A 17,125-nucleotide genomic window follows, 5' to 3' on the forward strand; every position below is an offset into this window, starting at 1 on the left:
TTAGAATCATGGGTAAAAAACACAATGGAGAGAACATTACAAGCGTATTTTGAAGAACAAATAGTCAAGTGGTATTCTCCCCTGTTGTTCTTACTATCGGGTACTTCCGCAACCAGTTTGCCGCATATACTCAGACAGGCTCTGATGGTATGGAGATTGGCGCATAAAATAGGGAAATGGTCTGAAATAGACATTGACTCACCTTTGTGGAATAATAAAAGCTATACAGAGCTAGATAAATTGTCAAAAGACAACATATGGCAGAAAAAAAACATCACCAATATAGGACAATTATACTCGAGCGGAGTCTTTAAATCATTTAGACAAATACAAGTAGAGTATAATATTGCAAACGCAGACTTCTTTAGGTACCTACAGCTGAGGCATGCAATACAATGTCAATTTAAGGGTCTCATTTTGGTAACTACTTCATCCCCTGTCAAATTAATGCTTCAAAAATTGGGTAATAAAGGGAAAATCTCCAGAGTATATGCGGCAATAAATAATGCTCAATGCCCCACCCAATTGGAGCAACTAAGAGTAAAATGGGAGATAGAAGTAGGGCCATTAGAAGATGAGACATGGAAGGGAGTGCTAAGATCTATACAACATGCAACATCTAGTGTTAGATATTAACAAATTCACTATTTTATACTTCATAGAGTCTATCGTACACCAATGGGGATGCATCAAGCCGGTCTGAGGGGAGATACAAGATGCCCAAAATGCGCAAAGGAGGAAGCTGGCTTCCTGCATCTGCTATGGGAATGCCCGGGGATAAATGCATTCTGGCAGGCAGTATGGGATGATATTAAGGCCACAATCCTGCTATTAGCCCAATTTGGACCCAGAGCTTGCATTCTCTGTATAGAAATAGGAGGCGACCACTCATCGTCACTAAATCAATATGTTTTAAGCCTTGTCACTATGGCAAAAGTGGCAATCGCACGGTTGTGGTTTTCCCCTAGGCTGCCTGAAATCATGAAATGGAGAGTACTTGTGGAGGAACTGATTAAACACGAGAGATATATGTACAGTTCAAGAAATAGGATAAGTAAATTTCCCAGCAAATGGGGTAGGTGGTACAACTCCCCCAATGTTAGACTAAATGAGGAGCTCTCATTAATTGAGGTAATATAGAAGATTTATATATGATAAACATAGACACCACACAGGGGATACTGAATATATAAGTGCATGAATATAAGCATACACCGGTATATATAGGCATCAGAATAAAGCCATATACTTATATAGATACACATGTCTAGCTATATAAAAAAAAAAAAAAATTCTTAAAGCACAGTCACTTTTAATTATACTTCACTCAATATACAAAAATTAGGATTATATAATAATGCATAATGAAAGAATGCACATGTAAAGTACACAAAAGCACTAAAAGTTATATAAATCTGTGGAAATTAATAACGCATCAAATAGAGCTATATATGCTGTGTAAACTGACTGCACTGTAACTAAATCTCAGAGATAATGAACAATATATTGCAAAGTTAGAGAAAGGATTATATGTGATGGCCTGTATGTATATGTTAGTATTGTAAGTTGTTTGTAATGTATTTATGTATGGAAAAAGTGAAACGGTATCTTTTTTTAATTATATGTATGTAAATGTCTATAATATGAAATAAAGAGTATTGAATTAAAAAAAAGTGGGGGACTGTGCTTATGGTGCATGTGTAAGTGGGGGACTGTGCTTATGGTGCATGTATAAGTGGGGGACTGTGCTTATGGTGCATGTGTAAGTGGGGGACTGTGCTTATGGTGCATGTGTAAGTGGGGGACTGTGCTCATGGTGCATGTGTAAGTGGGGGACTGTGCTTATGGTGCATGTGTAAGTGGGGGACTGTGCTTATGGTGCATGTGTAAGTGGGGGACTGTGCTTATGGTGCATGTGTAAGTGGGGGACTGTGCTTATGGTGCATGTGTAAGTGGGGGACTGTGCTTATGGTGCATGTGTAAGTGGGGGACTGTGCTTATGGTGCATGTGTAAGTGGGGGACTGTGCTTATGGTGCATGTGTAAGTGGGGGACTGTGCTTATGGTGCATGTGTAAGTGGGGGACTGTGCTTATGGTGCATGTGTAAGTGGGGGACCGTGCTTATGGTGCATGTGTAAGTGGGGGACCGTGCTTATGGTGCATGTGTAAGTGGGGGACCGTGCTTATGGTGCATGTGTAAGTGGGGGACCGTGCTTATGGTGCATGTGTAAGTGGGGGACCGTGCTTATGGTGCATGTGTAAGTGGGGGACCGTGCTTATGGTGCATGTGTAAGTGAGGGACCGTGCTTATGGTGCATGTGTAAGTGGGGGACCGTGCTTATGGTGCATGTGTAAGTGGGGGACTGTGCTTATGGTGCATGTGTAAGTGGGGGACTGTGCTTATGGTGCATGTGTAAGTGGGGGACTGTGCTTATGGTGCATGTGTAAGTGGGGGACTGTGCTTATGGTGCATGTGTAAGTGGGGGACTGTGCTTATGGTGCATGTGTAAGTGGGGGACTGTGCTTATGGTGCATGTGTAAGTGGGGGACTGTGCTTATGGTGCATGTGTAAGTGGGGGACTGTGCTTATGGTGCATGTGTAAGTGGAAGACTGTGCTTATGGTGCATGTGTAAGTGGGGGACCGTGCTTATGGTGCATGTGTAAGTGGGGGACCGTGCTTATGGTGTATGTGTAAGTGGAGGACCGTGCTTATGGTGCATGTGTAAGTGGAGGACTGTGTTCATGGTGCATGTGTAAGTGGAGGACTGTGCTTATGGTGCATGTGTAAGTGGGGGACTGTGCTTATGGTGCATGTGTAAGTGGGGGACTGTGCTTATGGTGCATGTGTAAGTGGGGGACTGTGTTTATGGTGCATGTGTAAGTGGGGGACTGTGCTTATGGTGCATGTGTAAGTGGGGGACTGTGCTTATGGTGCATGTGTAAGTGGGGGACTGTGCTTATGGTGCATGTGTAAGTGGGGGACTGTGCTTATGGTGCATGTGTAAGTGGGGGACTGTGCTTATGGTGCATGTGTAAGTGGGGGACTGTGTTTATGGTGCATGTGTAAGTGGAGGACTGTGCTTATGGTTCATGTGTAAGTGGGGGACTGTGCTTATGGTGCATGTGTAAGTGGGGGACTGTGCTTATGGTGCATGTGTAAGTGGGGGACTGTGTTTATGGTGCATGTGTAAGTGGGGGACTGTGCTTATGGTGCATGTGTAAGTGGGGGACTGTGCTTATGGTGCATGTGTAAGTGGGGGACTGTGCTTATGGTGCATGTGTAAGTGGGGGACTGTGCTTATGGTGCATGTGTAAGTGGGGGACTGTGTTCATGGTGCATGTGTAAGTGGGGGACTGTGCTTATGGTGCATGTGTAAGTGGGGGACTGTGCTTATGGTGCATGTGTAAGTGGGGGACTGTGCTTATGGTGCATGTGTAAGTGGGGGACTGTGTTTATGGTGCATGTGTAAGTGGGGGACTGTGCTTATGGTGCATGTGTAAGTGGGGGACTGTGCTTATGGTGCATGTGTAAGTGGGGGACTGTGCTTATGGTGCATGTGTAAGTGGGGGACTGTGCTTATGGTGCATGTGTAAGTGGGGGACTGTGCTTATGGTGCATGTGTAAGTGGGGGACTGTGTTTATGGTGCATGTGTAAGTGGGGGACTGTGCTTATGGTGCATGTGTAAGTGGGGGACTGTGCTTATGGTGCATGTGTAAGTGGGGGACTGTGCTTATGGTGCATGTGTAAGTGGGGGACTGTGCTTATGGTGCATGTGTAAGTGGGGGACTGTGCTTATGGTGCATGTGTAAGTGGGGGACTGTGCTTATGGTGCATGTGTAAGTGGGGGACTGTGCTTATGGTGCATGTGTAAGTGGAGGACTGTGCTTATGGTGCATGTGTAAGTGGGGGACCGTGCTTATGGTGCATGTGTAAGTGGGGGACCGTGCCTATGGTGCATGTGTAAGTGGAGGACTGTGTTCATGGTGCATGTGTAAGTGGAGGACTGTGTTTATGGTGCATGTGTAAGTGGAGGACTGTGCTTATGGTGCATGTGTAAGTGGGGGACTGTGCTTATGGTGCATGTGTAAGTGGAGGACCGTGCATGTGTAAGTGGAGGACCGTGCTTATGGTGCATGTGTAAGTGGAGGACTGTGTTCATGGTGCATGTGTAAGTGGAGGACTGTGGGCCTTATTCTGCTCGGTACGGTGGGACCGTATACGGGCGGATCAGGGTTTTTTTCATCTGCGCATGTGTAGCTTTCGCTATGCGCATGGGCGGCGACCTCACACCGCTCACGGACGGGTCTCTCTGTGTGAAAAACCTGTCCACAAGAGTACAGTCATTGTGGGCGGCATGGGGGCGTTTTTAGGGGAGCGGCCGGAATAATGAGAAAACTGGGTGTAAACATGGGCTTACACAGGGGTGTGCACCAAAAATGTACGTTGCTACAACCGCTCGCTCGGCGAACGCACCGTGCATTTTGGGCCAAAAACAGGCGGACGCCAAAGATAGCTCCAGACCACCCCTAGAGATACCATATGAGAGCGGACGCCTGGGTCTGCTAATTAACGCTGATTACTAGTCACACACATACACCTGAATGTAATAAGCAATGCTGCAGCCTATTAAGTAAAAAACATGATTTCACTACCTGCAAGCCACACACAGCCCTCAAACACATTGGAAGCATATCTTTCTACACTTCTCTACATGTAAAGGTTGGTTTAATTTTAGGTAAGATTCATTCTAAGACCTGCTTATATATGTCAAGGTAGTTATTTTATAACCATCTACACCCTTTCAGTAAGTGTTTTTGTATACTTTAAAAAGCAGGACACTCAATTCACAGAAGTCGACATGTGTCAACTTTTTCACTGTAACACCAACATAACTTTATTTAAAAGTAAAACCAATGTGGGGACACATAGATAGTGATTAAAATGCAACATTAGAACATAATAAATATGCATGTAATGAGGGTTAAAATGTTTTTTTATTAGGGTGTTTATTAAGGTAGACAATTGAGTTCATAGAAAACAATTATTGAATAACAGTTAGAATAATTAATTAATTGTCTTAATTATAGTTGAAAGGCAAGATTTGCAGTGCCATATATGTGAAGGGTATGCCAGCGTGCACGGACGTACGCTCACTCTCACATTCGGTGACACACGCTGAGTTTTCCATTGCACTGTGGCGTACGCTCCGATATACGGAAGATGTGGTGTGAAAACGGATGAGACCCGTCCGTATACGGTGGGGTACGCTCAAGTGTACACCACTCCCCATTGTCGGTGTTTGTGACCGTCCTTATGCGGCTGTTCTGTGGGCAGACTTACGCTCACCGTCCGCGTACGGGAAACGTACGGTGAAACGGACCGTACGTACGTTGCACCAACCTAACCAGAATAAGGCCCTGTGTGTATTGGTGCATGTGTAAGTGGAGGACTGTGGGGGTTATTTAGGTTGATTCGCAAGGCTGCGAATTCGCAGCCTTGCGAGTCCACCAAACCGCGCCCGGAGAATGACCGCCCCCCCCCCCCCGCGCCGCCCCATCAAAGTGCGGCTTTGCCCAAACAGCTGCGAATGGATGTTTTGCATAAACATCCATTCGCATGGCTCGGGTACCCGCCCACATCTTTCGAATGATGTTTAGCGTGCACGCCTATAAAAGTGACTTTTCAGTCACTTACATATGCGTGCACGCTGGTGTGGATATGGGCGGGCAGCTGACATCCGGTGATGTCAGCTACCCGCCCCCCACACCCGCGTCACTGCCTCATTACCATGAGAACGCCCAGCATTCTCATGGGAACGCCCATGGAACGCTGGGCGTTCCCATATGGTAATGGGGCAGCCCGGCGCCCCCCGCCCATCTCCGCCCCCCCCACGCCGCCATGGGTGCGTGCACCCGGTGAACCGAAAGGTCGCCGTGGGTGCACGCACCATACGCCTGCACATGCGCAGATACACGCCTGCGCATGCGCAGACGTGCAACATCGGTACTGCGTGCGAATGTACGCAGTACCGATGAGATCTGAATACGGCCCTGTGTGTATTGGTGCATGTGCAAATGGGGACAGTGCTTATGGCGCATGTGTAAATGGGGGACAGTGTTTATGGTGCATGTGCCCATATTTGTTGGAAAGAGTTGTCACTTTAAAATTAAAAAGAAACTAAAACTGTATTCTCCAGGATTGAGGAAAACTGCAGCAATAACGCGAGTGTGAATACAAGTACAATAGCAGGAAATGTTATCAGCAACAGGAGGAAGCATGAAAATAACAGCCAGTTACATGCATCGTCTCATCCAGGTCACAGAGAATTCATTACAGATATACAGTATACACATTCCAATGGAAGTCCATTTTGTGGTAAAGTTCTTTTGCTTAAAAGGGGAGTGTGTGTGTGTTTAGGGGGGTGTATGTGGGTGTGTTAGGGAGGGTGCATCATTTCTCTGTGTCGTGTCCACACATTTCACAATTCAATTTATTTACATATTGTTCACAAATCACTTGAAGAAAACAGATCTCTCTACCCTGTTTGTGGGGTGCCCTGATTTTAATAAATGTCCCCCACTACTATGGGGCCAATTCAAACCCATTAGCTAGGGTCTGATTTAGGCCTTGTCCCCCATGTATGGGGTTTACACATGCACGAATATGCACATACACAAACTCCGGGAGCGCCACAGCTTCAGCAAGTTTCACACTTGCCGGCTGTTCCCTCCGGGAAAGGGAGGACCGGAGGTGGGCGCATCATTTCATGGGAGTGCCCACAAAAAATTATTGTTGCGCCCATGAAGACACTGGGCGCACTCCTGCGAACGCAGGCAAGTAAATGCCTGCTCGGGGCGGGTGGCTGACGTCACAGGATGTTAGCGCCCTCCCCAAATTTGGCCATTTCCAGCCAAGATAAAGGGCACGACTTCTATTAGCTAACGGAATAGAAAAGATTCTATGGTGAGCGACCATCGAATGATCACTCTTCCATTGGGCCGCATGGGAGTGGATGTGTATGCGAACACATCCACTCACATGTTAGCGGGCAGGTGTTTGGTGGGGCGGTGTTTTCCTGTTCTCTAGGCTGCGAGTATATGCAGCTTAGTGAAGAGGTCTGAATCAGGCCCAATGCTTGGTTGTAGAGTTTTTGTTGCCCATTGTAAATACTCATGTTCCAGGCCTAGTAGACTAATAGTAGTAGTAGTACGTTTATTTATAAGGCGCCACAAAGTGTCCGCAGTGCCATACATAGCAAACAAAAAAACAAATTACAAGGTAACGTACAGGGTGTGTTGATAAAATACAGCATAAATAGGGGTATAGCTGGTAGAACTAAAATCGGCATCAGTTCAGAAGTAGGTGTCGAAATTGTCGAGGAGACTGAAGATGAAGTAGAGGCAGGGCCGTCTTTTCGTATGGGCTTAATGGGCACTTGCCCAGGGGCCCCAGGTATATAATGGCCCAATGTTGATAGCTGAGGATCCCCTGTTTCCAGGAATACTAGAACTTTAAAAATCGGCCCTGGGGAACTGGAGATATCCAACTTCAAAGCAGAAGTCCACAACTGACCTATTAATTGCAATTCCCGGTCATATTTCTCAGGTTCTCTCTGACTGTGAGAGTATATTACAAAAGCTGGGACTCTCCCCTTTCTGTCGACACTAGTGGCTTGTCTCTATCTTGTCGAGAACCAGAGATATCAGCCTTCCAGCAGCCGGTCCCTGCTCCAGCTCCAGCTCCAAACGTCTGGTGTACAGTTTTATATTTTTGTCAATGGATTGCTCTGGCTCCTGATCTCTGATCCCCAAGTTCCTAGCACCTCCTGAAAGTTGGGACTCTAGGTTTTTATACTATTGAAGGCTAAGAAATCTACTTCCAGATAATGGAGATATCTGCAGTCAAACAAGCTGCCCTTCCACCGGAAAATGACGAATATTAAGTCCACTCCATTATCCAACCCTCCCCTGCGTATAAAACACCCCCCTACCTCCATGGAAGTCATTTACAAGGGACCCTTCATTCAGCTAAGTGCGCCCTTCCACACATTAGTGTTCTCAATCCCACCACCTGTGCAGTAAAGGAGTAATTAGCAGAAGTTACTGCTCCAGGTCCTACATGTTGAATGGAAGATAGAGCACCCCTGCCACCCCTGGAAGAAAAGGACAAGAGCACAGGTGAGGTAAAGAGGTAGGGTGAGTACGTGAGGAAGGAGACTACTCGAGGGTGTGCCATCTTCCCAGTGATTTCTGTAGAGTGAAGTAGATCTCCGGAAACATGGTGCATACATCATATTCCCGGTGATATCTATGACAAACATCTCCAGGAACATGTTTTATGAAAGGGCACACCCATTATTAATACACCTATGGTTACAGCTAGTCTGCCTTGCTTGGCTATCCCAGTAGACGTTCTATGGCTTTTACAGAACTCAGCTGGTCTCTTATTCATTTGATCCTTTGTGGTAAATTGGGTACCTTTGGCGCCTAAGGAAGATCGTCAGCACTCGCCCTTTCTGCTTATTGTGGATCCCATCAGCTGCACTCTAAAGAAGCAGCAATTTTGTTGGCTGAACCAACAGCCACGAATGAGGATCACTGGTTCACTGCACTAAATGTCTGCGTTCACCAGTGTAACAGACATAATAGCATATAGGTATTGCCTTCTGTGTGTACTCTAGTACCTCTTGTGTAACATGTTTTACACCCACAGGTGACATTCCTCAGTTTTAAGCTAATATGAGGGTCTGGTCAGGGCCGGATTTGTGCCTAGGCACGTGAGGCACCGGCCTCAGGGTGACACCAATTAAGGGCGGCAGGCAGGCTGACATTCTGTTAAATAGCAGCATGGCACAGCGGGTGACGAGTGACGAGCGCCGCCGCCACAGACATGAATTATCATGTGTAGGCGGCAGCGCCACTCATCACCCGCCACTGCCCATCCGCTGTGCCATGCACATTACATCACCGCTTAGTGGCTGGGTCCGATGGTCCCCCTGCACGTCCGGAAATGTCTCACTCACTGCTGCCGGCGCCCCCCATTGGCTACTCTACACACACACAGTCTGTAAAACACTGTACTAATAAGTGCCTCCCTCCCTCCGGGTCCTCCGTACAGTGAGGTGGGCTACAGTTAAATTTTAATGAAATACAGGTTGAGTATCCCTTATCCGAAATGCTCGGGACCATGAGCATTCCGGATAAGGGAATATTCCGGTTTTTGGAATATTTTTTTTTAGGCATACTTACCTGCCCCTGGTGGGTCCCCGATGGTCCCTCGGCGTCCATGGAGTCCTCCGGCGTCCACAGCAGGCCACCAGCACTGTCTCCAGCGGTCCCAGGAGTGATTTGCGCAAGTTCCCAGGCGCGCCGGTGACGTCACCGGCGCGCGCGCGCACTCGCGCAAAGCACTCCTGGGACCGCTGGAGACGCCGGAGAGGATGCTAAAGGCCTGCTATGGACGCCGGAGGACTTGGTAAGTATTAAAAGAGGGTTAGGGGGAGGGGGGAATTGGAATTATTCCAAAAAACCACGGTTTTTGGAATAATTCGGATACGGGATGCCCGGATACGGGATACCCGACCTGTATATAAACAACATTGTATATACATATATGATTACATTAAAATAGGAGGGGGGGGGACACAAAAATGTTGTGCCTAGGGGCGGCTTGACCCCTAAATTCGCCCCTGGGTCTGGTTGTAATGGAGTTTTTAGCAAGAATTTTCAAAGAAGATATATGAAAAGAAAAAAGGGTACTTGTGGAGTATCACGGCTCCCATCGTATTGCATCGTATGCCATATGTAGTGGCATACGATGGCATACGATGCAATGTTTTACAGATTTTTGAGCATTTTTGCTCAAAAATCGTATGCCATTGCATGGCATCGTATGCCATATGTAGTGGGATACGATACGATGTTTTACCGATTTTTGAGCATTTTAGCTCAAAAATCGTATGCGATCGCATCGGATGCCATACGATGGCATCCGATGCGATGCGATGGCACCCGATTTTGCACTGAAATGCATCAGAATGCATTAAAATGTGTATTAAAGAAGTGAAATGCCCCCAAATGCCATTTTTCATAGTGCACCACCCCCACTATCAACGTCAACCCGAAGCGTGGCGAGCGCAGAGAGCCCGCGAGGGGCGGCGGTACGCGTCCTATGACCTTTTTTCATACCCCCACTATCCACGTCGGCGTGGAGTTGAGAATAGAATAGTGTGGCGAGCGCAGCGAGCCACCGAGCCCGAAGCGTGGCGAGCGCAGCGAGCCCCGCGAGGGTCCGCGAATACCTGTTAAGCCCGCGAGGGGACGCGTATAGCTGTGAAGGTATCCGCGTCCCCTCGCGGGGCTCGCTGCGCTCGCCACGCTTCGGGCTCGGTGGCTCACTGCGCTCGCCACACTATTCTATTCTCAACTCCACGCCGACGTGGATAGTGGGGGTATGAAAAGGTCGTAGGACGCGTACCGCCGCCCCTCGCGGGCTCGCTGCGCTCGCCACACTTCGGGTTGACGTTGATAGTGGGGGTGGTGCACTATGAAAAATGGCATTTGGGGGCATTTCACAAGTTTAATACACATTTCAATGCATTCTGCATTGAAATGTGTTTGATCGCATGCGATGCGATTTTTTGATCGCATGCGATGCGATTTTTAGCATACAATCTGCATACGATGCAGGTCGTGGGAGCCGTGATACTCCACAAGTACCGAAAAAAGTAATATCTGCGTGGAAAAAGTTTGGCTATAAAACGCTTGTGTTTGGGTCAATAGTACAACACTATCAAACATTACACGTTATAATGTCAGAACAACAGCATAATGATTCATGAAAGAACACACACACACTGTAATAAATCCTCCTCAACCACTGTATTATGGGCCTTATTCAGCATCAGTAACTGCTTTCTCTAGCAAGGTAAGACTGTCCTGCATGCTGGTGGTTCAGACTAATAGCTCTTCAATTATGGCTCTCCCTCCCCACTTCCCCTCTGTTTTAGTTGGGTGATAGTACCCTTAGTGGTCTCAGCTTTTCTCATATATTTTCAACATCTCATGCACACATTCCTCTCCTGAACACTAGCTTGCAGCTCCTACTAGGGTGGCCAATCCCGGGATCGGCGGGATCCCGGGATTTGGCCCCAAAATGTCCGGGATTTCAATCCCGGGATTGGAGTATCCAATCCCGGGATTTCGGGATTAGACGCGCAGTCTAATGCAGAGCAGCTTCTGAGCACCCGCTCAGAAGCTGCCCGGCTGTTCCCGACCCCGGCGTGCGGCCTGCGCAGCGTGACCTCTGACTGTCACGCTGCGCAGGCCACAGCAGCCTATCACAGGTGACTGCTTCCGGCCGCACTGACCTCCCCTCCTGCAAGCTTCACCGTCCGCAGCGCTATGTGCCCTACTCCAGCCCGCCTATGTAAGGTAATCTGCGGGGCTGCAGCAGGCACCCCCCCGCAGCGCTGCTCTGTCCGCCCGCCCGCCCATGTCGATGCCCACCCGCCCACCCCCCATGTCGATGCCCGCCCGCCCCCCATGTCGATGCCCGCCCACCCCTTGTCGATGCCCGCCCGACCATGTGCACCCCCCCCCCTGCCATGTCGATTAAACAGGTGGACAGGGCATGTTTTTCTTTTAGGGATGCCGATCCCGAGAATCCCGGGATTGAGCATTTTTCAATCCCGAAATCCGGGATTGAAAAAATGCCCCGGGATTGGCATCCCTAGCTCCTACACACTAGCATGTCCCTCTTCTTGCACACCAATATGGTCTTCTTCTACACGTCCACATGCCCCCCTTCTGTACACCAACATGCACACATCTTGCTCATTAAACCCTCCTACACATAACAAATGTCCCCTCCTGCTCAGCTACAGGTACATGCCCCCACTCCACACCATAACCCTCCATCAAGCAGACCCACATGTACCCCTCCTGAACACTCACATACCCCCATTCCTGCATACCCATATTATCCTCTCTTAAACTCAACATACACCTTGTCACACCTGGTTGCTGTGGATCCACTGTAGATGGCTGCTCCGATACGGAGGGACCCAGTGGAGAAAGTATCACCGGTCTAATGTATTGTCTTCGCATATGGGGAATTTGGCTGCGTCCACCCAGCAGGTCGCGGCCCTCTGACGGAAGCCTCCCTGGGAAACTGGAACAATGGGAGAGACTGGTAGATAACATAGCTCAGGCCTATTGACTGTCTCCATAGACAATGTCGACCATTCGAATCCCACAGTGGTATTTTTGTTGGAATATATATATAAACGAGTAAGCCCACTCGAAGCGAAAGCTTCGGTAGCTAGTCTGCTACCTTCTGTGTTTGTGAATGTGTGAGAAAAAGATGTAGTTTCACTTTCTGCCAGCAGATGAGTGTTTTGGAGACTCATGGACACTAGACATATATATAGATGATTGAGAGCGAGACAGAGGCATACCTAGATATTAGTAGGTCCCATAGCAAAAAAAAATTAAGGGCCCCCTATTTAGCAAATGATGGCGATAAATGTATGTAAAACATCTTTGTTAGACAGCAAAGATGGGCCCCCTTCAGCTCTGGGCCCCATAGCAGCTGCACCCCTTGCACCTATGGTAGTTACGCCCTTGGAGAAAGATAGAGAGAGAGATTTAAATGACAGGGAAATAATATCTAGAATAATCTATCTAAATAATTAAGCAGAGAAACACAAATAATATGGGGAAATTTAATTTGTTTTTTTTTTTTGTTTTTTAATTTACAGCAGGAAGAATAGAAAGCATTCAGAAAACATTTTCCATAGGTTTTTTTTTTTTTTAAGGGCAATTCAAAACATTTTGCATGGTTCCAGCAGCTGAGTTCTTCAACAGATCCATTGATTTCAGTGATGTTTTTCTTACATGCACAATTACAAAAATAAAACTTACAAAAAAAGACATCTATATTAGCTTTACATGCAAGCCTTGGGGACCCCCATTGGCGCCAACTACTGTGTGGAACTGCCGTAAGCGTGCAACCATGTAGGGATTTCACGTTATATTTCTATTTCTCTCACACAGTACAGATGGGTTTTTGTTGTTTTGTTGTTGATTTTAATGTTCACACTAGAAGCTTAAAATAAAAGGCTGAGAGACAGCAGAAGTTTAACAGTTACACATTATGACAGACTCCTGGCACTTGGGAAAAGTCATGTATCCCGTACAAGTGAACTGTTTGTATGCATCTTACATTCAAAATCCAAAAATTTCACAGCCAAGGAATGGTCTATTGCAAAAAAGTTGGCTTTTTCAGATGCCCTGTGTAATCTGAAAAGCTCATTGCATCTGATGCTCTCGAACAGGCCCTTGTGACTGCATTTATGTTGGTACAGTAGCTTGGAAAAGGTCCTGCATGTTACAGATCTGATAACATTATCGACACACTGAACAACACTGACCTTTTTTGTTTTTTTTTAGTACAAATATACAGAGAATACAGCATTACGACTGAGACCAGTACTCTTGTCAGGGTGAGAAAAAGTTACATTCTTCATGAAAAGTGGAAATATTTAATATACAATTCCAGATAACAAAATTCTAAAAGTTCTTTTAATGCTAATACTAATACATAAGAGCAGTGTTGTTATTCCAAAAAGGCGTTTTGATATGTTATTCTTCCCGTTCCTCATGATTTCATAATAAAATACATTCTTCTTAGGACACTCAATGTCCCATCAAAAAAGAGCAGTATATATCTATTTTTAATGTACAGACTATTCATAATGGCGGATTGTGCGTGATCTCATGAGAAGTATAGAACATATACATCATTTTTTTTAAGCTCGTTCCTATCTGTACATCTCGAATGAAAGGAAATTAACGGTTATTAAAAAAATGCAACAAGAGTACTGACCTCATCAATTGTTTAGCTTCATTTTCAAACCTTTGTCTGTTTAACCTGGTTAAAAGTTTCTTACATATGCACATTGTGTATCTTTACATTTTTACTTCTCAGTATAAAAAAAAAAAATTATACAGTAGAAACTGTTTTATAGGGGAAAAAGGCTAGTACACCCTGTATAGTACTGTCTCCCCTTACAATCAAATATGTAACAGATTGTATTCTAAAAGATTAGACAAATCTTGACAATAAATGGCAAAAGTTTAATACCGAAGCACACTTATATTGTATTTTTTATTCTGTCTTTCAAATACCTCATAATCTGATCACTTTGGCTTGTTTCTGTGTGGAAATAATCATATATACCATGAGTTCCCTACAAGACCAGTTTGCATCATTTTTTTTTTTTTTTTACACTTTTGTTCGTGTGCAATTATTTTACATTTTCGGACTTCCAGCAGGGAGATATGAAAATGTGAAACATTTTTTCTACTTTCTTACTATTTATTTATTTTTTTCAATATTTTTTTAATTATTATAATTTTTTTTACATTTTTATTGAATTTAAGTCTACATTTTTTTTAATTGGCGTGAGTGTATGGTGTTAAGCGTATATACCTTTTTATGAGTATCTGCTTTTGCAAATGTAACTTAATTTTCTTAAGCGATATAGCATTCACATTACTTGGCACCATTGGCAAAATAAATGAAAAAAATAATAAAAAAATGAAAATTAAAAAAAAAAATAATAAGATGAAATAATGTTTTGGTAGACAAAAAAAATTAAATGTAAACATATTCATTTAGTAATGTTACTCTGCTTTTTTTCTAAGTCTAAATACAGTAGCTCTTTTTTTTTGCAGTTTAGTCATGCTTTAGCAAAAATGTTCTTGTAAAGAACATTTAAAATAAAGTACCCTTATAGTGAAATAAAATGTTGGATTCATTTTACAGACCATAGCCACTAATGCTTTGCTTTTTGTTCATTTCTTTTGTTTCATGCACATATCTTATTTTTTTATATATATACAATATATACAGGTAATACATCCACACTTTTCTAATTCGTTCCAGCAAACTATACAAATATTAGTGATCTCCAGCCATGTTATTGACCCATATCCATATAAGTAACTTCTTTCAACTCTGTAATAACCTCTTTCAAATAATACTTTATCATTTCCAGTCCTACCGCCTATATAAAAATCTTTCTCAGGTTCGTTATATGATAAGACCAAATATATTAACTGGCCAGCACGCAGCACCACATTGATTCTTAGGTGACAAAATGTTCAGGCAATGTAAATGCAACTCTTTTGGGCAGTATACGTTTAAAAGCGATCGATTTTCTTTTTGTATTTTTTCCAGCTATGGTTGTAGAGTCTATATCTAAAACCTTTACTTTTATGAACATTGAAAATTATGAAAACAAAATTAAAATACATTTTTTAGAACATACAGTAGTTGTCCTGCCTACTAACTTGTATATCTTTTAATTATAATTATTTGTGCATAACATACTGGTATTTTTTATAGTGAGGAAAAAGTCCCAGCATTCTATGGTGTCTTCACCTTTTAAAAATGTAGACTACAAACACTGGTAGAGATGAGGGTGTAAAATGTCCACATTGACCAACGTTCTGTCCAGTCAAGTCTACAGGACAATTTATCTACTCAACGAAGTGGCCAGTGGATCCAGAGGTTGGTTCTTCATGTGTTATGTGAATATTTAATAAATATATATATATAGGGAGTAGTAATAATTATACAGTGCACAATCATTTTTTTGTGAGATGGATATATAATATATAATTTACCAACTTCTACTAAGTATCATTCTCAAAATGTTGATGTCAACATTTTTGTTTTTATCTATCTCTGTGTTAGCAATGTATTCACCATGGACTAAATCCTTCTCACGTAAAATATAATGTGCACAATGCATAGATATGTCTATATACATATAGGGGTGAAAGAACTTTTCTTAACCAATAAAGCATTTTGAAAACAAAAACCCAATAACAAAATGTACGGTCAGAAGAATTCCCTGACCACATTAAAAGGCAGATACACGTGAAGTCCACATTCTTTGTAGACTTGTGTTTTTCGATAATGCTCTAAAACTCTAATGTAACTAATGTTATGGATATACATTGCATATGTTATATGGTGTATGTATGAGAAATACTTCAGAGTTGGGGATCTGTACAAGAAGCAGCTCAGGTAAGGACAGTAAGAACATAAGTCCGTCGATATGTTTTATACTCTTCATTCAAGGATTTCCATGGGCTTAGCTCCTTGTGAGTGATCGATGGCTCTGGGTTTTGCATTCAGGCTTTGCTTGTGCATTTCCACCTTTCCTCAATAATTTTTGGTATAATATTTGTACAGTTCCACACGTTGTTTGAATTCAGCCCTATGTGAATCATGCTGCTCCCATCTCAAAGATAGGAGCTACTCTCAAATCATCTCCTGGCGCCATTTTGTTTTGTTTTTGTTTCCCATGATTCAACAGAAGATTAAAATCCAAGATGTCTTGTTGAACAAAGCAAAAGTTGTCCATGAAAGTGCAAATGCAAATGACCAAAAAAATTACTGTTAAAATCCTGCATGTGATCTCTTGAAAACTGCAGTGTTATTTTATTATTTTATTTTTAATTTTTTTTTTTGTTGCATGTCTCTGCTAAAAACAGAAAATGAAAACAGTCCAAAAAGCGCTGTCACATTGCTAAGGGACGCTGATTTAATTCTTCAAGTTCCTTGGCCTTTTTCAATTCTTTCACTCTGGAAAAAAAAAAAAGAAGAGAAAAGTCAATAGTCATAGTCTCCGAAACGCATACAGGAAACTTGTGCAAGTTACATGGATTTACTGTGCAAACAAAAAAAGTAATTATCATGCATTCGAGCCTGCCATGGTAAATAGCAGAACAGCCATGGATCAAAGTGATGCATGTGTATTTAACTGTTGTCCTGAAGTGCCTACTTCTACATCCTCAATGGCAATGCTACCAAAGTAGTATAGTATGGGGGAGGGGGGTAAGGTTATATTAACAAAGGAACTCTAGACATTACTAAGGTCCTGTTTATCCATAAGCTAAACCACCAACTCTCAAATAAGCAACTTAAGAATTAAATATGCTAGAGATATACATTTACACCCATTGGGGCAGATGTATTAAGCCTAGAGAAGAGATAAACTGGAGATAAAGTGGAGATAAAGTGGAAGGAGATAAGCACCAGCCAATCA

At 43.9% G+C, this 17,125-nt stretch overlaps 1 protein-coding gene across 7 annotated transcripts in view; it reads right to left on the minus strand.

Annotated features, from left to right (window-relative positions):
• Positions 1-12,726: 12,726 nt before the first annotated feature.
• Positions 12,727-17,125, minus strand: part of CAMTA1 (calmodulin binding transcription activator 1) — a 1,324,131-nt gene continuing 1,319,732 nt past the window's right edge. For all 7 annotated transcript variants that reach the window (XM_083162948.1, XM_083162947.1, XM_083162949.1 and 4 more), the window contains one exon: positions 12,727-16,662. In XM_083162948.1, coding sequence (XP_083019074.1) covers positions 16,599-16,662 — 64 coding nt within the window. In that variant the 3' untranslated portion in view covers positions 12,727-16,598. The remainder of the gene's footprint in view (positions 16,663-17,125) is intronic.

This window comes from Crinia signifera, chromosome 19, assembly GCF_055691185.1.
Source record: "Crinia signifera chromosome 19, ASM5569118v1, whole genome shotgun sequence".
NCBI classification, from domain to species: Eukaryota; Metazoa; Chordata; class Amphibia; order Anura; family Myobatrachidae; genus Crinia; species Crinia signifera.